Source organism: Vanessa cardui, chromosome 26, assembly GCF_905220365.1.
Source record: "Vanessa cardui chromosome 26, ilVanCard2.1, whole genome shotgun sequence".
NCBI lineage: Eukaryota > Metazoa > Arthropoda > Insecta > Lepidoptera > Nymphalidae > Vanessa > Vanessa cardui.
In genome coordinates this window covers 722,074-747,824 of record NC_061148.1, presented here as the reverse complement: position 1 = coordinate 747,824, position 25,751 = coordinate 722,074, and the positions used below count along the sequence as shown (strand labels likewise).

At 33.7% G+C, this 25,751-nt stretch overlaps 1 protein-coding gene across 1 annotated transcript in view; it reads right to left on the bottom strand.

The window, feature by feature from the left end:
• LOC124540759 (hemicentin-1) overlaps positions 1-25,751 on the bottom strand; it is a 476,965-nt gene that overhangs the window by 21,392 nt on the left and 429,822 nt on the right. Inside the window, exons 7-10 of the mRNA XM_047118466.1 lie at positions 21,449-21,606; positions 5,270-5,287; positions 1,956-2,106; positions 1,138-1,249 (exon numbers count right to left, since the gene is read on the bottom strand). Coding sequence (XP_046974422.1) covers positions 1,138-1,249; positions 1,956-2,106; positions 5,270-5,287; positions 21,449-21,606 — 439 coding nt within the window. The remainder of the gene's footprint in view (positions 1-1,137; positions 1,250-1,955; positions 2,107-5,269; positions 5,288-21,448; positions 21,607-25,751) is intronic.

The window sequence follows — 25,751 nt, the reverse complement described above, 5'->3', positions numbered from 1 at the left end:
CGTATTACGTTCCAACCAAGCGAGAAATAAGATTCTTTATTCTTTATTTTAAGACGATTACTTGAAATTTATCTCCGACCGAACTTAGCGTATGTATTTAATTTAATACGTTTGGATTCACTTTGATGTTTTTATTACTCGCATTTAGATTAGAAACGACTGTTTATCCAACTTGAGGAAATTAAAGAGAATGATGTGTTTCTATTGTACGTACTTTCATTAGAATTTCATTAATTAGACTTTTGATTATTGACATCTTTAAATCCAAACGTAGGTTTAGTTACATTAGTATTCTTTATTGGTCAAATATCTATGGAAAGTCTCGTCAAAATTGGCCCAGTCGTTCCATTAGCCAGAACAAAGGGACGGACAGGCCGAGAAAAGTTGTAAAATATGTTATTTTGGTATACGTACCGTGTATAAATACATATGCATTGAGTAAAAAAGGGCTATTTTAATATTACAAACAGACCATCCAATTTTATTATATGAATAGATTAATATGCACTACGTATTATTTGTCTGAAATCGGTGATATTTGTTCTTCGGCTTTGATTTCCTAAGCATCTAGATGTAGCTAACGTGCTCTGTTGAGTCCTACAATACTTAAATAAACCTACTGTACCTACCTTTATTATTACCTACTATATTTACAAATTTCATGATTCTAGGTCGGAGTATCTTCTTTACGAATGGGACATATAACATATAAGGTCACATCCTTGGTCGCGTACATTTAGAAGTTTGATTTTTTTTAGCTCCAAGTAACCTTCTTGAAGGTTCTTGATGAACAAACATATATACTTATGTGCCGTATATGCACATAGGTATTAAAGTAAACAGTTAGTAAAGTTACATATTCTATGAATAAAATATTTCACATCTGTGTATCTCATACACTTTGGCATATCATGTATAAAAGTCGAAGCATTGCATATGTAAAACAGAGTGTCTATCAAGTGAGTCACAGTCCGTATAATTGTACCGTCTCGTTAATAAATCGTGAACTAGTTAGTGACTTTTATTATGCTCTACACAAACAGCAACACTTACAACGAATATGATGTTCCTTTTTCCTTTAGTGGTGTTGGAAACTGTAAAAAATCGTAATTCTGTTCTAAAATAACTGAAACCTACCAGATGACTTCTGTTAGTGATGACGGGTTGCTTTCGTATTCGCTTTTGAGAAGAATCTTCTGTCCTTCAACGACTGTGATGTTGGGTGGACCGACATGGACGATTGGTGGATCTGAAATTTGAATAGATTTCTATTAATGATAAAGTGTATATAATCTGGACTAGAACATATTTTTCTTTTTTCAAACAAATATCTGCAGCAATGTGTTTGTGACTTCTTAAAATGCCTTCTCTTCTTCTTCTAAGTCTTGCAATTAAATTCTTTCTAGGCTGATTCAGTGGAGTCAAATACGAATCTAATATGCATAATCAAATCTAGGGTGGTACTAGTTTATGTTTCAATTGTTATTATAATTGATATTATGTTTGGAGAAGGAAAACAGCAAGCTAAGACACAAGAGCAGTGTAGGATTCGCAGCAGATTTCCTAGATCATAGTGCAGACTTACTTTTAAAAATAGTCAAATAATAAGCATAGTACTCTCATTAACATGTTTTTTTGTGTGGCTTACTTGGTGGTAGGGCTTTGTGCAAGCTCGCTTGGGTAGGTACCACCCACTCATCAGACATTTTACCGCTAAACAACAGTACGCAGTATTGTTGTGTTCAGTGTAACTACATGCACAAGGGACTAAGCATCTTAGTTCTCAAGGTTGGCGGCGCATTGACGATGTAAGGAATAGTTAATATTTCTTACAGCGTCAATCTCTATGGGTGATGGTGACCACTTACCATCAGTGGCGCATACGCTCGTCCGCCAACCTATTTCTTAAAATAAAAAAAAAAATAGCTTATTTTAAAAGTAATCGATACACTTACACCAAATCTCCAATTCAAGCGTTGCATGTATTGGATGATCTTTCGTCTCCAGCATGACGTCATTCACAGCCTTGCAGATGAATTTTCTTCCATTTTCATAACGCGTCGCTTCGAATGTCAGGTTCGATTGTGTTTCGAATGTTTTGTCGCTCTGAAAATGACAAAAAATATTATTATACTAGTTTTCGCCCGCGGTTTATCTCGCGTTTTAGGGTGTTGGTTGTCATGTGTTAGGCGAAATTAGTAGCCTATGTCCTTTCATGGAGTTCAAGTTTGCTTCGTACCAAATTACATCAAATTCGGTTCAGCGGTTTGGTGAGTAAAAAGCGAAAGGCAAGACAGAGTTACTTTCACAGATATAATATCAATATAGATAATACGCTAGCATGATAATACGACTAAGTATAGTCAAGATGAATACTTAATTTGGTCATGTTATACGATCTTGCAGGTTACGAAATATCACTTTAAACCAATTACATCTTAGAAGTACTATAAAATAGTGTCCGGTAATTTAGGGAGGGTTCCGTATTTCCAGATAATCAGACACTTCTGTAGCAAATTTACGGTTTTCGGCTATTTCCTATACTTTTTCTACAAGGTATTGCTTCTTACCAAATTTTATTATTCTCAATCAACGGAAAGTGCCCTATAGATTTTGATTCCCGTCGCCAATGTATGGGATACGTGACACAAACGGCCATATTTTTGCATTGCGGAGAAGAGGTCTGATTTTTTCATAGCTCCAAGTGAAGTGAGTGTTTGGTACTAATTTTATCTTTATACGTTCTTCACAACCTTAAATAACACTTATAAAATGGTAACGTTTATTTCAAAAACAAAAAATATCTATTTTGAATTTGGAATTGTAACTAGAACGAAACATTACGATATTCTATCTAGCCAGGATTAAGATCGATTTTTCATTGGTGGAAATTGTATTCACGCTAGTGTGTTATAAATGAATTTGTGTAAAATCTTAACGTGAATAATTAAACACAAACAAAAGCTGCATTAAGTGGAAAGTGTTCCTTCAAATGTTTTTGACGTACCATCAAGAAATGTAACAATTTAAAAGTTAGTATTTAATGCGGCCTACAGTTTATACCGAGTTGTTGGTATAAAATTTTAATTGCGCACCCTTGAGGCTCTTAACAATTTTGAACTGTCAGTCTATCTTTACGAAGTTTCGTTGCGGATATAGAATTAATGGAAGTGACAGCTTCAAGAACGACGAGATTTATATCGAACCATAATACAAATGATAATTATAGTGTCAACTTAAACATAAATGGTTTCATCTTTGATGTCCCTTGATTATTTTTCTCTTTTTGTCATCATTGATTTGACATTTGAAAGAAGAATACAGAACTATTTAACTAATACCCTCTAAATAACATCTACAGATTGTAAAAGGTCCATAAGTCGAGCATATTATGATAACTAGAAGACGTTGATTTTAACATGGCAGATATTTGATGACACGAGTTGGTTGAAAATGCGTCATATGAGCAGCAACAAACTCGTAAAGGATCTTCAAGGACAGAAAGCGTAAGCGGCTCTCGTTTTTTTAATACTTTTTTTGAATCAAAGTTTTCATACCCTCTTGCCCTTATCTTAATTTATTTGGGGTCAGCGCATCATGTCTTCTTCCATACTTTCCTATCTGACGTCATCTCACAAGCACATTATTTCCAGCTATCTTTCACACAATCCATCCATCGTTTTATTGGTAATTATTTAATGTAAAGTATGTAAGCAGAATAGCGAACAAGCCATCTGATGGGAAGCAATCGTTATGACTCATCAACTTAACCATATCGGACATTGTTAATGCGACATCAACCATGAGATCTAAGATGCTGTCTTATGCCTGTAGTTACACCGACTTAGCCTTCAAACTAGATAATACCATTACAAAGTTGACCTCCGTGTTTGAGTAGTTTGTACACCCGTTTTCATGGGTACGCCACTCCGATGTCCCGGGTTCGATTCCTGGCTGAGTCGATGAAGAAAAAGTTCATTAATTTTCTATATCGTCTTGGGTCTAGGTATCGTCGTTATTTCTGATATTCCATAACACTAGTGCTTCAGCTACTTACATTGTGATCAGAGTAAAGTATTTGATGTCGTTCAATATTTATATTTAAAGTAACAAAGCCCTACCATCAAGATTTCGTCTACCAATCGCATTTACCCTGGTACCAGTTTAATGGGTACATTTCCAACTTCAGAATTTAATTGAGATTAATCTCTTCCAGCGATCGAATGACAAAGTTCAGCCAAAGTATTTGCATTTTAGATAACAATTAATGAGTTATGCATAAACAATAAGGGATGTGGGCGTGTAACGTGTCACTGTTGTTACTTCATTATTTTAATGTTCACTTGTTTGAAGAAAGTTTCAAATTAATTTATTGGGGTAAGCCTCTGACTGTATTTTGTTGTTACATATTTATAATTATATAATTTGTTGACGCTTATTTATTATTCAATGATTTATTGAAGCACAGAGATGGTCCAGTGGTTAGGTCGTGCATCTTAACCGATGATTCCGTGTTCAAATCCGGGCAAGCACCGCTAAATATTCAAGTGCTTATAAATCATTTTGTCAGGTGAAGGATAACAACATGAAGAAACGTACATTACACGAATTTCTGCCACATTTGAATCCACCAACCGGCATTGTAGCAGCGTGGTAGAAAATCCTACATACTTACTCCTCAAAGGGATTATTTACAAAATGAGAAAGAGAAGAGTTTGTCATGACTTTTTTATTCTTATGGTGGTATTAGGTGGTACCATATTTTAACGTTATTGAAACAAACACACAAACAAATAATTACAATGGTTATTTATTATATATTTATATCTTTAACGATTCGTTGATATATACAGGACATATTTGGTCAGCGCTGAGGAAACTTGCATAATTTGGAACAAATTCCGCTCCAAGCGTTTTGAAGCGGTTTGTTTTGACAAGGTTCAAAATTTGTTTTTTATTGCTTAGTTCGTTTGCGGACCTTTACTTTATTATATAATATTATAGAAATATCAAAATAAAAACTTTCTTTTATATTTCTTTTTATTTACTAAGATATGTCACGTGTTAGGCAAAAAAATGTCAAAATTCCTTTTTCCTTACTTTGAGTTCAAGTTTGCTTCACACAAAATTTAATCAAATTCGGTTCAGCGGTTTGATCGTGATAGAGTGACAGATAGATAGACAGAGCTACTATCATTCTAGTATGATTTATAAATTCTCATCTTTTTTGTAAGCCTAGTTTTTATTAAGAATAAATAAAATTACTTACCGATTCGAATTCCTTATTCTGATCAGCCAAACATGAAACAAAGAAAACAATATTATTAATGAGAGTTACATATAATATGGATATATAGATAACACCTGTTTTTAAAAGTATAACTGCCTTAAAATTATCCAAGGCTGCTCAGATGCCTTACATAGTATAATTCGGTTCCTTTTTGTGTTTTTTATACTATTAGTTGGCGGACGAGCATATGGACCACCAAGTGGTCGTAACCGCCCATAGACAATAGCGCTGTAAGTATTAACCATTCCTTTCATCGCCAATGCGCCACTAACCTTGGGAACTGAGATGTTATGTCCCTTGTGCCTGTAGTTACACTGGTTTTTTCAAACCGGAACACAATAATACCAAGTACTGTTGTTTGGCGGTAGAATATTTGATGAGTGGGTGGTACCTACTTAACCTACCCAGACGGGCTTGCACAAAGCCCTACCACCAAGTAAGTAAGCAAGTGTGTAAACATTTTAGCGCTTGGCACTTGGGTTGGGATTTGCAGATACTTCTTCAGACAAAAACAAATTATTTACATTTTATCGTATTATATATATATATTGAGTATATCTCAATAAAGTGTTACACGTACGTATATACTAGCGACCCGCCCTGCTTTGCTCGCGTGCAACGCTGATACAAAATGGTTTGAATATATCTACAGGCTTTGTTTATTTAAGTTACATTAGAAACTTCTAAAGTTTTCAGTGTTTCTGTACTATATTGTCCATGTATTATATACAAAAACCTTCCTCTTCAAATACTCTATCTATTAAAGAAGCCGCATCGAAATCCGTTGCGTAATTTTAAAGATCTAAGTATACAGAGACATAATCATTTAATGATGAAACATTTGATTGAGCATTAGGATATCAATTTTAAGATGAAAAACTATCATTTCTGGTCTTATTGTATATATATGTATGTTTGTTTGTTTATCACACAAATAACATTCAAAACGTGTTTGAGTTATTTATTGATGCGAAAACTCCATTGGCGCGTAACGTAACTCTTATCGGCGTTATAGGTAAACCCATCCCGCCTTGGTCTCTACTCCACGCAAGCAACGTATACAATATAATTCGTTGGTACACCCTGTAAGCACCCACAAGATCGATCATTTTTTTTACAATATCAACAACAGCCTGTAAATTTCACACTGCTGGGCTAAGGAATCCTCTCATTTGAGAAGAAGATTTGAAACATATTTTAACACGCTGATCCAATGCGGGTTGGTGGATTTACATGTGGCAGAATTTTGTGAAATTAGACACATGCAGGTTTCCTCACGATGTTTTCCTTCACTGCCGAGCACGAGATGAATTATAAACACAATTAAGCACATATACATATATATAGTGGTGCTTGCCCGGTTTTGAACCCTCAATCATCGGTTAAGATGCACGCGTTCTAACCACTGGGCCATCTCAGGCCAATACTAGTAAACACTATTAAAATAATCTAGATAAATGTTTACAGCCTGAAAATATCGCGTACAGTATATTCCATGAAGAAATTTTTCAACGCTTTTAAGGAACTAATTGGTTGGAATTTCACTTTGGCCGAGTTTTAGTTACTCTTTCTTGTTGTTCTCTATAGGGATGGATGGTTGTCGATAAAATTTATCGATAGTTTTATATGTATGTATAGAAGTTAAATACACTTTACTACTATTATATTTTAGAATGGTTTTATTAAATTAGTTTTATTACTATAAATATACATATGAATAATGTTTTCCGTTTTAATGGGTAGAGGTTTCCATGACCTTTTGTTTTACGTTAACATCCGGTTACATCCCATTTTCCACATATATCATTTCCATCATATCGCCTTTTGTTTATTTTCTAAGGCTTTGTAATCGATTAGCCAATCATCATGACCTTGAATATTTTGGTTCCGTATCAAATGCATCGCCTACATAATATATCAAACATTCGTAAATAATTCCCCCACTTGGCTTGGCTTTTATTTAAAAATGTACATTATTTAAAATTTTCATCATTTTATTTTCCACAAAACGGTTCACCAGAGTTTAAAAATTTTAGACTTAATACTTTAAATTGTACTTTTCTAAAGAAATTTGTTCAGTAAAATATATATTATATAGGTATATTATATCGATCAAAATAAATATATGTCACATCGGGTATATACCCTAATAATTAAATATACTATCTTTATATCTCTTTTTAATTGGTCAGCATAATATTTCAACCATCATAATCATATTTATGTCAATTTACTCTATAAAATTAGATACAGATATAGTTTATCGATATAATATATTATCGACATCAAAACATTACTACGCCTTAATCCGATTACGATAGTAGGCTGCATTTCATGGTATTTTCAAGTCACAAATGTTTTGTATTTATATTGTAGAGCTGTTAGTGTTTCGACATTTTCTTTGAAATTTTTCTTTTATTTATATTGTCAAAGTCACTTTCTTTTTTGGACGTTAAAATTTTTGATTGGATCATTTTTGAATACATTTTATATATTACTTTAACTTTAGATATTTTTGATAATATAAGTAGAATCAAAATAACATACTAAATTTAATTTTGTAACATGAAAAATAAAATTAGCATTTAGAATTTCTATTTACTCAAGTTTGAATTTTAAGTAAAAATCTTAGTCTATGTATTTTCTTTTAATAATTAAAACAGCTCGTTCAAATTACGCTGTTAATTAAAACGGTTAGTTTTTACGTAAAATTCATTTATAAAAGAGGTTTGTATATCAGTATATATTTATAAAAACAAATTTAATAATATACAACATACTTTGTAAGGCTCTGTGAAATCTATGTATAAGGGTCTATCTACTATTCAATCATCATATTATATTCTACCGTTAAACAACATAGTATTGTTGTATTCCGGTTTGAAGGGTGACCCAACAACCAAACACTAAAGGCATAACATAGCTACCAAGGTTGGTGACTGATGATATAAAGTATGGTTAACATATTAGAGAGTCGAGATGGTCCAGTGGTTAGGAAGCGTGCATCTTAACCGATGATTGCGGGTTCAAACCCAGCACATATATATATGTATGTATATTATATATGTGCTTAATTTGTGTTTATAATTCATCTCGTACTCGGTGGTGAAGGAAAACATCGTGAGGAAACCTGCATGTGTCTAATTACATTGAAATTCTGCCACATGTTCATTCCACCAACCCGTATTGGAACAGCGTGGTGGAATATGTTTCAAACCATCTCCTTAATGGGAGAGGAGGCCATTAGCCCAGTAGTGGGAAATTTACAGGCTGTTACTTTACTTTACATAGTTTTTTGTCATTAAATAATACAAACCGCTATGTTCCTGCATTTTAAATCTGTAATATCTTCGAAACCGGTTAAGATCATGCGTTCTAACCACTGGGCCATCTCAGCCAGCTATGAACTTTGTATATTATGACATTCTTTAGTATCTTTAGTACCAGTAATCGCCCGCCTTCACTCGCATTTCAGGGTGTTGGTTGTCATGTGATAGATAAAAAAAGAAGCCTATGTCCTTTCTTGGAGCTCAAGTTAGCTTCATACCAAATTTCATCAAAATAGGTACAGCGGTTTAGTCGTAAATGAGCGGCAGATAGAGTTACTTTCACATTTATTATATTAATATAGATATCTATAAGTATGCGAAGGCGGGGCGGGTAGGCGTCGATAGGATATTTGTAAAATTCAAACATTTTTAGGAGGAGCTTAGATCTTTTTTTTATGTTATAGGTAGGCGGACAAGCATATGGGCCACCTGAGGGTTAGTGGTCACCATCACCCATAGGCAATGACGCTATTAACTATTCCTCACATCGTAAATGTGCCACCAACCTTGGGAACTAAGATGTTATTTCCCTTGTGCCTGTAGTTACACTGGCTCACTCACCCTTCAAACCGGAACACAACAATACTGAGTACTGTTATTTGACGGTAGAATAACTGATGAGTAGGTGGTACCTACCCAGACGGGCTTGCACAAATCCCTACCACCAAGTGATCTTTGCCCAGGTGTTAATTTATTTATTTTTCAAATTATGTTGAAATTCTAGATGAGCAAACAATATTTTTCTCTATCATCCTTAGTAATTAATAAAATATATCTATTTTAATTTATCGAAGAAAATTGATTGCTTCGATGGAAGTTTTATAAAAGAAAATTAATTTTTAACCCGAGTGATTAATGATGAGGGACGCGTTCTGCTAGATTTTCTAGACTAAAGGTTGTTCCAGACTTACCTGTTTTAATATAGTATCCATATCAGATTTTTTTATGTAATAAGATTTCTACTTTGTAGCGCATTGTACAGTCTGTGTAAGAAAACCGTCGTCAGTTTTCAAATTAATTCCTTTATCAAGTCTTAAACTCTTAGTACCTTTTGAATCTAAACATCAAATCATTGCGACGCAATATGTCATACTCGATCGGTAAAGCAGATTATCGCTCATACTGAGCACACGAAAATAGATCTTAAAGTGAATCTTGCCTAACCCACACCCTGTACACCAAACAGCATTACTAACTAACATGTTGGTCAAAGCAATAAAAACTTATAAATACCACCACCTGTGCAAAGCCGAAACGGGCGGTTAGTTTTTTATACAATAGATGTTATAACTTTTTTAATTTATTAATAATAATTGTTTTATTATACTCTGTTATTAATAATACCACCTGATATTACCTGATGAATAAATCAAATACTGGATATGATAAAAAAAAGTATTATGGTCCGTTTATATCCCGTATTTACGTAAATATATAATGGAAAGACTTGCAGCATATTCGAATACGCTGTCCTCCAACCAGATACACGTAGCAATAATTAACTAATATATGACGGTTTCCTTTCAATAATTATTTTAATCTTTGTACATGTGATGAATTAGAAATAATCTATTTAAAATTCACAGATATCTTGACTCAAAGACTTGTTGACTTTCAGACATGATATATTATTGAATTGACATAACTTTGTATTTAATGTAGTAAAGTGTAACTATAAAGTTTATTGGACGTTGCTTATTGATAGAATCTAAATTGCGATGATGACTCTTTGTAGGGCCTACTTTAATAAAATATAAGCCTTCAAAGGTAAACTGTCACACATTTCTTGGTGGTAGGGCTTTGTGGAAGCCCGTCTGGGTAGGTACCATCCACTCATCAGTTATTCCACCGCCAAATAACAGTACTCAGTATTGTTGTGTTCCGGTTTGAAGGGTGTGCCAGTGTAACTACAGGCACAAGGGAAATAACATCTTAGTTAATATTTCTTACAGCTTCATTGTCTATGGGTGACGGCGACCACTTACCATCAGGTGGCACATATGCTCGTCCGCCAACCTATACCATAAAAAAATTGTCTTATAATAGTTTTATTAACCATAAAGCATATAATGTCATATAATATATGTTATATGCTATTAACTTTTATGTCTAAAGTTCCCCTTAGGGTAGAGTGGGGTAAATTAGCGCACGTCGATCACTTCATCTCAAAGAACTCCTCGCTGACAGGATGAAAAATTGCACCAACCTAATTCACCACCATTTGCGATGTAGAGAAAATTGATGTCGCATTCATTGTTGATAAGATATTTGATTCTAATGTTTACACGTGAAATTAAAATCCATAAAATCGTGTTGTCTTAAATTTTCAAAATAAAACTAGTTATAACGGATTTGAATCGCGTATATTAATTCTTTTTGACATCCCGACGTTTCGAGCTCTCGACAGTCTACCCGTGACCACGAACGTCAAATGTCGTCGAATGTCAAAAATAATTAATATACGCGATTCAAACCCGTTATAACTGGTTTTATTTTAAATCCATAAAATCGTTTAATTATACAGTTGTCCCAGAAAAATCTTTATGATGACAATTGGTAGAGATTAACCCCAGCCTCCAATACGGTGTTATGTAATTCTATATTATTAATTATCTGACATTATTATTACATATTATGAATATAACAGAAACTATTGAATTCTTTATTATATACAATTATTATTGTTAATAATTGATCAATAATTTGTATATCTGTAATTTATATTATTTTATATGGCATAGCATTTAATACTGGCAGATAACAAAAAAATAAAATATACTTTATTCAAGTAGGCTTTTATAAGCACTTTTGAATCGTCATTTTTAAATTAAGTGAAGCTACAACAAAAACCTCAGTTTTCAACATTTAAAAAATACAAAGTCATGTTAGTTAAATACAATTATTTAAATTAATATATCCTGCTTGGAAGTCAATAGGTATTAATTCCACGCTTTTTTATCATCTATAAAATCTTGTATCGAATAATACGCCTTTTTTACCAATGTATTTTAATAAACGATTTGAATTTACGTAACGGCAAAGTTAAAAATGTCTGCGGAATTTTATTATAGAAACGGATACCTTGCCCCAAGAAGGACTTATTGGCTTTTGCGGAGACGGACACTATTTCTTATTTTGAAAATGATTGAGCTGTCATTAGAAAACAATTGGACGATTGGCATTGTAACAAAAGATAGAGAGATTGGAGCATCATTGTCAAACGTAATAACGTACTTAAAATAACACGATATTTATACTATAAATGCAATAAAAATTCTGTCTATCTGCTTGTTCACGAGAAAGCTACTGAAGTGAATTTGGTATGAAAAGCTTGTACTCCACGGAACAACTTTTACAGTGTAATTTTAAAATAAATATATTTGAAGATCCCTGATTTGGATCTATAAGTTATGAAATTATAGATTGTCATATTATATTTTAACTATAAACATTTCATATTGATGTTTATATTTTGAAGCTGTACCAAAAAATTTCGCGCCAAAAAGACAATTGTTTTTTTTTTAAATTATTCGATATAAAATGCAATTTGTTATTTATATTTTTATTTATTATTATTCCCAATCAAAACCTCGAGCACGATTCTGATTGCGAAAATAACGTAACAATGCAATTCCATCGTATATTAAGACAAAATAAAAATATACGAACATTTGGACGTTTTTATTTTCCCTTGTCATAACTGTCGTCAGCGTATTCCACAAAATTTATGATGTAACGAAAATATAATAAAAAAAGAAGTTCAGGGTATAAATTCAAATGTTATAATTTATAATGAGAGAGACACTGGTTGTAGTTTTAGGTATATAATGGTATCATTGGAGAAAAAGAGTAACTACTGAGTTTCTTGCTGGTTCGATAGAGCCTACTTTCCGAACCGGTGGTAGCTTCACTTAAAATAGTTGTTAAATGGCTCAAAAGTGCTTGTAAAAGTATACTTGAATAAAATATATTTTGATTTTGTTTTTGAAAAAGGGTATCCACAGATACACCTGAAAAGAATGTTACTTATGAGATGACGTCAGACAGACAAGTATGAAAGAAGACATGATGAGCCGACCATAAATAAAATTGGGATAATGTGAGGAGGATGATGTTGGTCGAGTGCGCTCATAAGAATTGCCACCTGGAATACACTCTATATAACGTAGAGACTTATCTTAAATATTATTATTAAACGTGCTGTAATATCGAATTGAGACGCCTATGTCCTGTAATGATATATATGCAATTTTGCATTTTAAACAATCAAAGCTTTATTATCACAGATGTTTTCCTTTCATAAAGCCGAATAATAAATAACAAACATATGTGTTGTATATATTACATATACATATAAATATATGATCAATTGTGTATGTGTTTAATTTCGATTTTATATAATTAAAATTAATTATTAACATATATAATATAAGTAATATATTTACAAACATCGCGAGTGAACGCTTCCAGTAACACATATGTCGGGTTGGAAAATTTAATTTCCTGTGCAAAGGGATTCTTAATTAAAGACACTGAGACTTGATAGATTAATGTGCTCATATTGAAAAGGCTTTTTATATTTACATATGTGTTTATTAAGAGAGGGTGAAATTAGTACAAATTTTGTATCTGATCAAATGTACCTGATATCTGTATAGATCGAAATATATAGTCGGTGGTAGGGCTTTGTGCAAGCCCGTCTAGGTAGGTACCATCCACTCATCAGTTATTCTACCGCCAAATAACAGTATTCAGTATTGTTATGTTCCGATTTGAAGGGTAAGTGAGCCAGTGTAACTACAGGCACAAGGGACATAACATCTTAGTTCCCAAGGTTGGTGGCACATTGACGATGTAAGGAATAGTTAATATTTCTTACAGCGTCATTGTCTATGGGTGATGGTGACCACTTATCAGGTGGCCATATGGTTCGTCCGCCAACCTATACCATAAAAAAATAGTAATTGGTTGGTTGGTATATTTTCGAAAATGGAATATATTCGAAATAACCTAGAGTGATATAGCAATGATTACGTTTCGAATTTTGATATTAGAATATTGTGTGTAGAAGCGAGATAACAAATATGGCATTTAAATATATTTTCAGAAGGTTGGTGATAAAATTATTCTTAAACACTGCTGGCCTTTAGATCATGCCTCAGAACTAACTATAGGTTTTAAGATACATTTACATTTTCCTATATTTGTGATTAACTGGCATAAACTGGCATAAAACTGGCGTAAACCATAATATAATATTATAGGTTATTGGTATTTAACTATAGACTAACTAAGACTCCGAAATGGACTATATTTTTTGAACGCGTACATCTAATATTTAATCTGTGTTTATAATCATCAAAGTAGTGAAGGGAAACATCACAAGGATACCTTATGTATTTAATGTCAATGAAATTTTTAACATATGTACACCACCAACCCGTATTGTAGCAGCGTAGTGGAATTAGCTCTAATCATGCTACGTAGACGATCAAACAAACGCTTTATAAATTCAAGATCAATTTAAATATTGTTTATAAACGTAACTATGTTATCAAATTGCTGGGTTTTCAATTGAATCTGTGATCTTACACCGTGGAAACTTTAAATTGTATTTATCTTAAATAATGAAGATTCAGAGGCTGTGTTTGGAGTACATTCCTTTTGAAATAAAGCGTCGTCTATGTGATGGTTCAAATAAAGTCGTTATTTTTGAGTATCTGTAATAAAGTACGGTTAGTGGAACGTCTACAACAAAAACTGGAATCGGGCAATTTTCCCGGATCTCACACAAAAAAAAACCGTTATAATTCCGACGCAAGGGATGCGAGGTAGCGTTATTAAATTTTATATATATGACGGCGGCTACGAAAGATCAGTGGCAGGCTCGTTATCAGTAGGATATTCTGGTACAAGGTTCAGGGCGTAGGTCTCAGGCAATTTAGTACAACAATACAGTATGACAATTATGACAATTCCTGTATTATATTCAGTAACAATTTATAAAGTAGGTATATCATTTTAGCAGTAATTAAAAAAGTTGTGTGAACCAAAGGTCCCGTTTGGAAGGCCCGAACTGTATCTCTCCTTCTTATAATATTTAGCCTCCGACTTGTCGCTCTCGAAAAGAATTAATATAATGTGACAGTTGTCCCTTCAAGCGATTCCGATCACGTGACTCGTTATGTCACGGCGTTCACACCTCACAAATACAACAAAAGCATCTGAGTTAATAATTATTCGTAATCGACGTCGAAGAATTTCATACATCTACATATCAACATACATTCATGGTAATTTTGTAACCTTTAGGGCTATTTCGACTGGACAATTCAAAGATTTTTTTTTTTGAATATTGCACAACATCTCATGCATTACTCTGATCCCAATGTAAGTAGCCAAAGCTAAAGTACTTGTGTTATGGAAAATCAGAAGTGACGACGGTACCACAAACACACACACAACACATAGAACACATAGAAAACTAATGAACTTTTCCTACATCGACTCGGCCGGAAATCGAACTCGGGAGTGGCGTACCTATGAAAAGTGTACACACTACTCGACCACGGAGGTCGTTTTTTGTATAAATCCTATTTATTTATCGCTAGATCCTGTGATATGCGTCGGTACATTAAGTTGCGCAGCTTGAAGTAAATGAGAGAATGAGTAACGAGCCACATTTACAGAGATGTCCTCGATTAAAATAATCACAAAGAAGTTTATAAAGAAAACTATTTGCTTTCTTTCTTACGCGACTCCGTATCTTAGTCGGGTAATGTGGGTCATAGTTAATGGATAACGTTCAAATACTAGCTGGGTCCGCGTCTTCACTTATTTGTAATTTCATTAAGAAATATATATATACATATATATATATATATTATGGAATAGGTTGGCGGACGAGCTAATGGGCCACCTGATGTTAAGTGGTCATCATCACCCATAGAGAATGACGCTGTAAGAAATATTAACTATTCTTTACATCGTCAATGCGCCAGCAACCTTGGGAACTGTGATGCTATATCCCTTGTGCCTGTAGTTACACTGGCTCACTCATCCTTCAAACCGGAACACAACAATAGTGCGTACTGTTGTTTCGCGGTAGAATATCTGATGAGTGGTCCCTACCCAGGCGGGCTTGCACAAGGCCCTACCACCAACAAAATATGTATATATGATATGTATATTGCAATCGAAGGAAACAAAAGATAAAAGAACTTTTAAAAGCTTATCTATTATCGTGTACTACTAGTAGTTATTGATTAATATTCATTGTAGTTGTAAAACTATACTAATATTATATGTGAAAGTTACTTTGTCTGTCTGTCGATCTTTCACTACCAAACCGCTGAATCGAATTTGATGAAATTTAGTATGAAGCAAATTTGTACTCCAAAGAAGGAGCGTGTAGTTACAATGGCTCACTCATCCTTCAAACCGGAACTCAACAACACTGCGTACTGTTGTTTAGCGGTAGAATATCTGATGAATGGGTGGTACCTACCTACGGGCTTAAGTTAAATAAATTTATGTAAAAAAAGTATCTTAGACGTTATGTCCACTCAACACAAAGATTAGACTCCGTTTGATTATTTTTTTGAAGAAGTTGTTTTTTATCTAAACTTTATTTTATCAAAGGATCTAAAGTTTTCGCGTAACGAAATCCCCATTCAAAGTTGACATTAAAGGATAGAGGGCTTAAGGGATGTATTTTTAATTAAATTGTTTGCGCCTTAATTATGTAATATCTCAATTAACGATGATTAAAATTTTAGATAAAATCTTTATTGATATTTATACTACTCAGTGAAGTATTAGTCATTTTTAAGTTATGCAAGAGCAGAGATGGCCCAGTGGTTAGAACGCGTGCATCTTAACCGATGATTGTGGGTTCAAACCCAGGCAAGCACCGCTGATTCATGTGTTTAATTTGTCTTTATAATTCATCTCGTGCTCAGCGGTGAAGGAAAACATCGTGAGGAAACCTGCATGTGACAAATTTCATAGAAATTCTGCCACGTGTGTATTTCACCAACCCGCATTGGAACAGCGTGGTGTAATATGTTCCAAACCTTCTCCTCAAAAGGAGAGGAGGCCTTTAGCCCAGCAGTGGAAATTTACAGGTTGTTGTGTTGTGTTGTGTGCAAGAGCAGAGATGGTTCAGTGGTTAGAACACATGTATCTTAATCGACGATTGCGGGTTCAAATCTGGGCTTGTTCGTTACGCAAATCTTGACTGTTACGCATTCCCGACGTTAATCATCATCATCATCACCTCTCAACCACCAACAAGCCCTTATAAGCGAGATAAGTCGCAATGTACAGTACAGTACAGTAACAGCCTGTATTTTTCCCACTGTTAGGTCAACGCCTCCTCTCCCTTTGAGGAGAAGGGTTGGAGCATATTCCACCGCGCTGTTCCAATGCGGGTTGCTGGAATGCTCATGTGGCAGAACTTCGATGAAATTAGACACATGCAGGTTTCTTCACGATGTTTTCCTTCACCGCCGAGCACGAGATGAATTATAATCACAAATTAAGCACATAAAAATAAGTGGCGCTTGCCCAGGTTTGAACTCGCAAACTCGGTAAGATGTACGCGTTCTAACCACGGGGCCACCTCGGCTCAATCAACATCAACATGTAAATTATAATAATATTATTACACATAGTATATCATTAAAATACTACGTAATTAATTGACTTGAATACAACATAGTTACTTCTTTCTCGAAGAAAATGCTCACTAATAAAGTATTTTTTGTAATTTCAACTTCATAGAATGAACAATGAAGGCAATCTCATTATTTCCTTGACAATATTGACGGAAACCCTTTTAATCAATTCTGATTAAATTCAGATAAATAGCTTTCAAGTAAAAATCCCTTTCGGTGAGAAACCAAGTGTGACGTTTCATTTGTGGAAGTTATTGAATTTGACTTATTGGCGACGGCCGCTGGGGTTGGAATATAGAGAAGAATGGAGACGACTTTAAACTTGAAATAAAACTAGCTATAACGGATTTGAACCGCGTATATTAATTATTTTTAACATCCCGACGTTTCGAGCACTTTACAGCGTTCGTGGTCACGGGTAGACAGTAGTAGGGATGTTAAAAATAATTAATATACGCGATTCAAATCCGTTATAGCTAGTTTTATTTTAATGTGTAATGGCGAAAATTTAAGACGACTTTAAACTTTTTTACTTTACTTTAAATAGAAAAATACAATAATAAATATGAATGTAATGTTCATTCCATCGGTATGTAATAGTGTCTTTTTGATTTTAAGTAAGCTTTTGGATTTTTTGTCGAACATAGAAATTTTTAATATAACACCATTGTAGTTTTGATAAATATGTAAATCTAGTCAGTTATGGTTGTTAAATTTGAAGTGGTGGTTGTCATGTGTGTTAGGTAAGAAAAGGAGCCTGTCCATTCTTTGAATTCGTACTTTGTTTTGATACCAAATTTCATTGAATTCGGTTCAGCAGTTTGGTCGTGAAAGAGCGACAGACAGACAGAGTTACTTTCACATTTATAATATTAATATAGATAAAAAATATGTATAGTGAGAACGTCTCCATATATTTGTTGTTCCGTGTCTCCAGTTGCAGGTGGGTGGCGCTTGGACCGCGTAATATTCGTTCCGGCCAAGCCATTTGGCTTTATATTAAGATGTATAGCATTTTATACACAACTGACTGTTAACATTTCGGATCCATTTTTAAATTAAAGAAACGAAATTAAAAGAAAAAAAAAACCAGTTACTGATTTTAATTTTTAATATTAAGCCGTAATCTGGAAATGACTGTTAGTGCAATTCTTGGAACTGTTGTAAGGAGTTTCTATTGATTTTCTTTTTAAATTAGTAGCAGCGACAATGGTGGGATTTTTCAGAAACATCGAAAAAAAAAACAAAGACTTTAAACAAACTAGAAATGATTACAATTTAAAAAAATTTGATTCACTAAAACTTTCCCCTTTTGGGGGAATATAAATAGAAAACTGAAATTTTAAAACTGTTACCAATTGTATCTTGATGTTATGTAATATCTGCTGGATAAATCCGGTAAAACTTTTGACAGCAATTTAAAAAATAAATAATGTTCAATTTTGAATTGAATGACATAACATGTATTTCGATTTTCAATCTGCAGTGTTAAGTTCTAACAGTCAATGCAAAAAACGTGAGTATTTTATTTGCGGCATTGATCATTATAATCAATATGTTTATAGGGTAAAATGATGTCGCCCTGACCAATTAGAATTACGGCAACCAATTTCAAGGCAAACCAGGCAACTACGTTATTACTAAACGATTTGTCAGGTCGTTTTTGGTAAGAGTTTTTGGTATTTGGAACGACCTGCCTGCGTCTATTTTTTTATATACTTCCAATAATTTGAACTCCGGAGTCTTTAAGAGTACAGTGAACAGGTTTCTTTTGGATAGGCGTGAACCACCTTCGTCTTTATCTATACTTTCCATCAGGTGATATGGAAGACAAACGCCATTTAAATATGTAAAAAAAACTACTGTTTATTTAGATCCACCAGATTGTCGTACACGTTTGCTAACATTCATGGGTTCAATATCGTACAAGGTGTACGATATTACCTTCAATAAACTAGGGTTAGGCAAACTAGTAATACTATATATATATATATATATATATATATATATATATATATATATATATATGTGTAACATATAAATACTGAGCCGAGATGGCCCAGTGGTTTGATTATTGATTGATTATAGTTCATCTCAAGCTGGGTGGAAAAGGAAAACATCGTTAAGAAACCTGCATGTGTCTAATTTCAACGAAATTCTGCACATATGAATCTACCAAACCGCATTGGAGCAGCGTGGTGGAAATAGCTCCAAACCTTCTCCTCAAAGGGACATTAGCCCAGCAGTGGGAAATTGATAGACTGTAATTATTGTTTGTTCTTTATAGATATTAGATATGTAAACTACTTTCATCATAAAACCTATAAGACATACAAATGAAATAACTTCATTGAAAAACAAAGTGTTTAAGTGCTTCATTAATTAATCAATCCGAATTAGATGACACGGTTCCGCGAGCTCGGGTTTCGCGAAGGGGCTGGCGGGACCCTAATTTAATTATTTCAAATGCGTTTGTCTTAATTCTAGAAAAGTTTCCCCATTTAAGATGTAATGTTCACTCACTGCTGATTTTAAATCGCGTTTTCTGTGAAACGTCTATTAGGGTATGGCGTCTTATGACGTCACGGCATGTGGTATGACGCACTATTCTCCCTTGTGTGTACGTGTCGTTTATAATACCTACTACTAACGACTAACATAGTTCAATAACATAAGTCCTTTTTTTATATTTTATATTCCTTTTCAACTTATTTACAGAATAACATTGTTAAATTATGTACTTTAATTTTCCTTATGAATCCCTCTGTCATTAGTGAAAACCTCATGAAGATCTGTTTAGTACTTTTGGATTTTATCGCGAACATATAGATAGAACGCGGCCTTAGGACTTTGTTTTATAATATGTAGTGGTGTGATAATTAATTGCATCTTAGTGTATCTGTGACACACCCAGGAACAATATAACTATTTACTTTACGATTTTATTTATGTTACTATTTAGCGTTCTTTTATTTGCCTCGACGGTAGATTATGTTTTACTCCGCAAAGTCAATAAATCCTTCTTGGGGCAAGGTATCCGTTTCTATAATGAAATTCCGCAGATATTTTTAACTTTGCCGTTTCGTAAATTCGAATCATCTGTAATACAGATATGCAGACGATGGAATTAATGGTCTGTGTTCACTGTGTTCTAGCAAAAGGATATTTACCTTTATTCTCCTAAAAAGAAGTCGAGAGTATTGTATTATATTGTCCATTAATGGAATAATGTTTACAAGCCCTTCAAACCCTCACCTATATATTTATTACCCTAGCCCTTCAAAGATTATTCATGTCAAAACATTATAGTTCTAAAACGCGCGATTAAAAAGGTTAGTGTGGTAAGCGTTTAATCCAACGTACCTTGAAATGGTTGTCGATTTGTACAAAACTTTGCCCCGTTATAAATTAGTCAGTAATTAAACTTAAAATTGTTATTTTAAGAGAACTCGGGTTGACTTTAAACACAGTCCTTTATATCGTAGAGTTTGTTTGATCAGGGTAATAATAACGGCCCGGTTACGAGGCCGAATGCAAATGACATTAATGTCGCTTTTAAAATGTGGTAACATTTGTTACATTGTCAAATAATAATTAATATGTTTTACTTAAAAGCTATCCGTCTGTCTTCTTGAGATAAGTGACTGTAGTCAAAATCGTTCAGGATTAAACTTGCGAAAGACATTATTAGTATCGAACTATTCCTCATAAAATTTTGCGCAAATTTTGCCAGAGGTACAGAAGAGTACAACATAACTGACTCCCTCTTAACACATGCAAGTGAAGCTGCAGGAAATCAGTGTTTTATATATGAATACCATGGGTGAGCTGTTTAAGTCAGTCAACAAACCTTACAAAATATGTCCTGTTGATCGTGACTGAGACACTCTTGAAAAATAGGCTTATTTTAGAGAATAGAAAACGTCCTAAATCCCCAATCACAATCCTCACGATTGTCATATGACATCGCGAAAGAGAACCCATACTTGGGACAGCGTGTGGGATATGGTTCAAACCTTCTCCTCGAAGGAAAAGAACGCTTTAGCCCTGTCAGTAGGAAATTTACAGACAGGCAGGTTCCTCAATGTCTGGGATGATCAAATTTGGTACTTATCTTAAGAACTTATATATGTATGTGATTCAGAACTCACCTGTATGTTACGGTTATCTGGAGTGAGCTTCTGCGTGCCGTTGAACCATTCGATGCTCGCAGCGGGACGTGCGCCGGACACTTTGCACATCAGAGTCAGCAGGGTGCCCTGGGTTGCGTGATCCTTTATTCCAGTTATGGCGATCTTGTTTGGTGGAACTGTGGAAAAAAGACGAATATTAGAAATGATGACTTATAATTTTTACTAACCCAAGAAACGGTTATAAATAATGTTCCTTGTTAGATGACGTCTGACAGAGAAGTATGGAAGGAGAAGACATGCTGGGCCGACCCCAAATGAAATTGTGATAAGGGGAGGATGATCATGACTGATGTTTTTAAGTTCATCGTATTATGCATATATTCAACAAATAATTATCGTTTCATTTTATTTCAACGCTAATGTATTTAAATGGTTTTATTTTTACTATTATTTTGACAAGATATTTATATAAATAAGATATCATATGACTCAATTTTGTATTTTTAGAAACTTGTCTTACTTCCACTAAACCGCAGTTTGGTAGAGTAGGCTCCAAAAGTTTCCCCTCAAAAGGGTGAGATTTATCTTGAATTAATTTGCATTTTCTTATTACAATAAAACTTTATATGATGATGAACAGTAAATGAAACTGAGCTGTTTAATGTTTCTACATATTGATATTTTCCATTAAATTTATCAACATCAAAATAATTCATAAGTGTATCCATGAATCATGTTAAAATTCGTTAAATTTTAAATAATCGCTGTTAATCAGTTTTATCCTGAGTTAATATACTGCGTGTGCCTGTAACAGAGGGAATACAGTCGAAAATCATATAATGTACAATTAAATTGATATCTTGGTAATCAACGAACACAATCTCCTGCCTTATTAATTACTTATGCAATCATTTCCGGAGAAATATGCTTCATTTAATAAAATTAAAATTATTAATTTGCCAGCGAAGATCTGAGATGGCGCAGTGGTTAGAGCATCTTAATTGATGATTTCAATGACGGGTTCAAACCCATGTGCTTAATTTGTGATCATAATTTATCTTGCGCTCGGCAGTGTGGGAAACATCGCGAGGAAACCTGCGTGTGTCTAATTTCATAGAAATGTTACCACATGTGAATTCCACCTAACCACATTGGAACAACGTGGTGGAATATGTTCCAAATCTTCTGCTTAATGGGAGAGGAGGCCAAAATTTACAGGCTGCTGTTGTTTGTCGAACATAACAAATGCCCAAGTTAAAACTGCCTTTAAAATATTTTTTAATTTTTAAATTATTTCAGACTACGTTCGAATTCCGGCATAGTGTTGCTGTGTTACTAATTAGTGGGTTAAATTCAGGACTGCCTTTTGATCTAGCGTGTAAATGTCCTGTTTCCAAATCCTAGGTCAGGCCGATTAAAGGTTTTTCTGACTGAATTTTCTTAGAATTTAAACGGTGTCTAAAAGTTGGAAGCTCTATACTTCGAAGACTTTGTAAGGCTATTTGTCCAGCGCCAGAACTATTGTTGGTTTTGTGTGATTTCCTGTATCGGTTTATGAAAATGCGGGATAGTGTGCTATTATTTGTCTTGCGTAGTTGATCATTTTGAAAATTTCTTAAGAGCAGCCGTCCTGACTAATTTTATGCTTGAAATGAGGAGATTGAGTTCATTGTACATAAATAAATAAATATATATATATATATATATATATATATATATATATATATATATATATATATATATATATATATATATATATATATATATATATACTTAAGAGTGAATACTCCCTTATTAATGATATAGGTTGAATGATGATGATGAATTGTCATTGGTCGTATAGCTATATAATATCCCTCGTGCTACATTCACACGTACATACCACTGGCTCACTCACCCTTCGAATGAGAACACAATACCAACAACTGTTTGGTTGTTGATCTGATGATAGGCTGGTACCTACTAATAGGGGTTGACACAAACCCTACCCTAAATATATCTTGTAACTATGACATATAGTTCCCATATAAGAAGATTACGTATCTAGTTAATTAAGGTCGACGTTCATACTCCAATAAGCAAGAAATTTATTATTATCATAAAAACATAAGAAAAATTAACTTCATATTACAACTAATCAAAGATATATTGACGATAAAAACAATATGTAGCTGGTTTTATTGTTAATACAAGCCGCGCCCGCGACTCCGAGCGCGTTTTAATTTAACAAAACAAAAAATGCTGTAGCCTATTATACTCATTACCGACCTTATCGCTACATAGCGATCTATATCTACATATACATATGCATTTAGTAAAGCGTTTTTTTTTTATCTTACAAACAGACACTCTAACTTTATTATATGTATAGTTGTCTCGTGAAGCGTGATGTAGACGCCATCTGCTCGATCGGTTGATAATAGCAATTCTTCGGTAATCGAAAAATAATTTCATTACCCCGGCCTCTATCATCATAACTTACTGAAGATACTTTTAATGAGCGAACAAATGTAATTAATGAAAATATTTGTACCAATTAATTCATTTGTTAATAAATAATTTTGTCCATGATTTTGTTTTTGGCTTACAATGAATTCAAATATTATTTAATATACTTATACGTATAATAAAATTGGTGTGTCTGTTTGTAACGTAAAAATAATCGCCTTTTACAAAGCGCACATGCAATTTTCCGGCTAATCTTTGGAACCAATATAGACGGGACTTTCATTGGTTCAGCTGATACAATAATGAGTAAGTAAGGTTAATTCAGAACAGATGGTAGCTTCACTTAATGTAGTTGTTAAATGACGATTCAAGAGTGCTTGTAAAAGCCTACTTGAATAAAATATATTTTGGGTTTGATTTTCCTGTCTGTCATCCAAACAAGATACTAAAACAAACCTTCCACGAGAACAAAATCGAAAGTTGACTAAAAATACATCCAATTTAAGTAGCTCTACAAAATCCCAACACATCTAAAAGTATTACATCTTCTTAATTTTATAGGATATACCAGTCCTAACAAGGATATTCGATATGGGAGTAGATATTTCCTCAGCAGACAGCGTCCAAAATCAAAGGCAATCAAAAAGTAATTGACACGCCTAGACTATTATTTACGTTAGGTCTCCTTGAAACGCCTGCGGCCTAATACTTATGAAATAGGCACTGGTCCAAGTTTACAGATTCCTTACATCGTCACCTCGACCGGTGACAGCTAGCTTATTTTGCAGAAATAATAGAAAAATATTGTTCATGCTAAAATTATTTGGAATTATATTGAGATTTCATTCAAGACTTAGGTTTCCTGACGATGTTTTCCTTCAATGCCAAGCACGAATAAAATAAATCAAGCTTGAGTAAACTTTTGTATTGCCCAACCCATTTGTATTTACCTCTCTTCTGGATAGGATTCAAGAATCCCAACTACTGTATTAATTGAGATTTAGGATATTATTTTATGGAACATTATTATACGAAGTAGATATAAAGCTGTTGAAAATTCGCTGAAAATTATCTAATTAGGAAAGATGGAATGATGATGGATGGAATCCGGTTGGCAGTAAAGAGATTTGTCCAGCACGAACAAGAAGAAAATATATAGTAATGTAGAAAAGTAGATCGACAGGTAATTTTGTATTATGTAACTAAAGGGACATAACATGTCAGTTGCCAAGGTAGGTGACGCATTATTTATGGAAAAAATAACTAAAATCAAATACGGCGTAAAAGTATGGACATCACTGACCACTTATTATCAGGAGGCCGATTTGCTATTATTATTTTTTTATGGTAAAGGTTGGCGGACGAGCTTATGGGCCACCTGATGGAAAGTGGTCATCATCACCCATAGACAATGACGCAGTTAAAGATATTAACTATTCCTTACATTGTCAATGTGCCATCAACCTTGGGAACGAAGATGATATGTCCCTTGTGCCTGTTGTTATTAACAATAGTTGTGACGTAGACTGAAATGTCAATATCATGTGTCAAAAATGACGTTGTAATTGAATGAAAAACGCTATTAACTTATAATTCGAACCAATCTCAAAACCATTGAATGTGATGATTGGCCCATTACTTACACTGTAAGGGGTTTTGACCTACCCATATATCTCAAAACCAGGGTCGTAGTTGCTTGTGTAATTAAATATTTTATTATGTAACAATTATTATAAAGTAGTCAATGCCTTTTAACAATACTTATTTGTATATTTATATACGATACTATTTATAATATCTCTAAATGTAATTATTTATGCGGTTTGCATTTATTCTTAGTTGCTTTATTACTTTATGATTTAGTCTACTACTT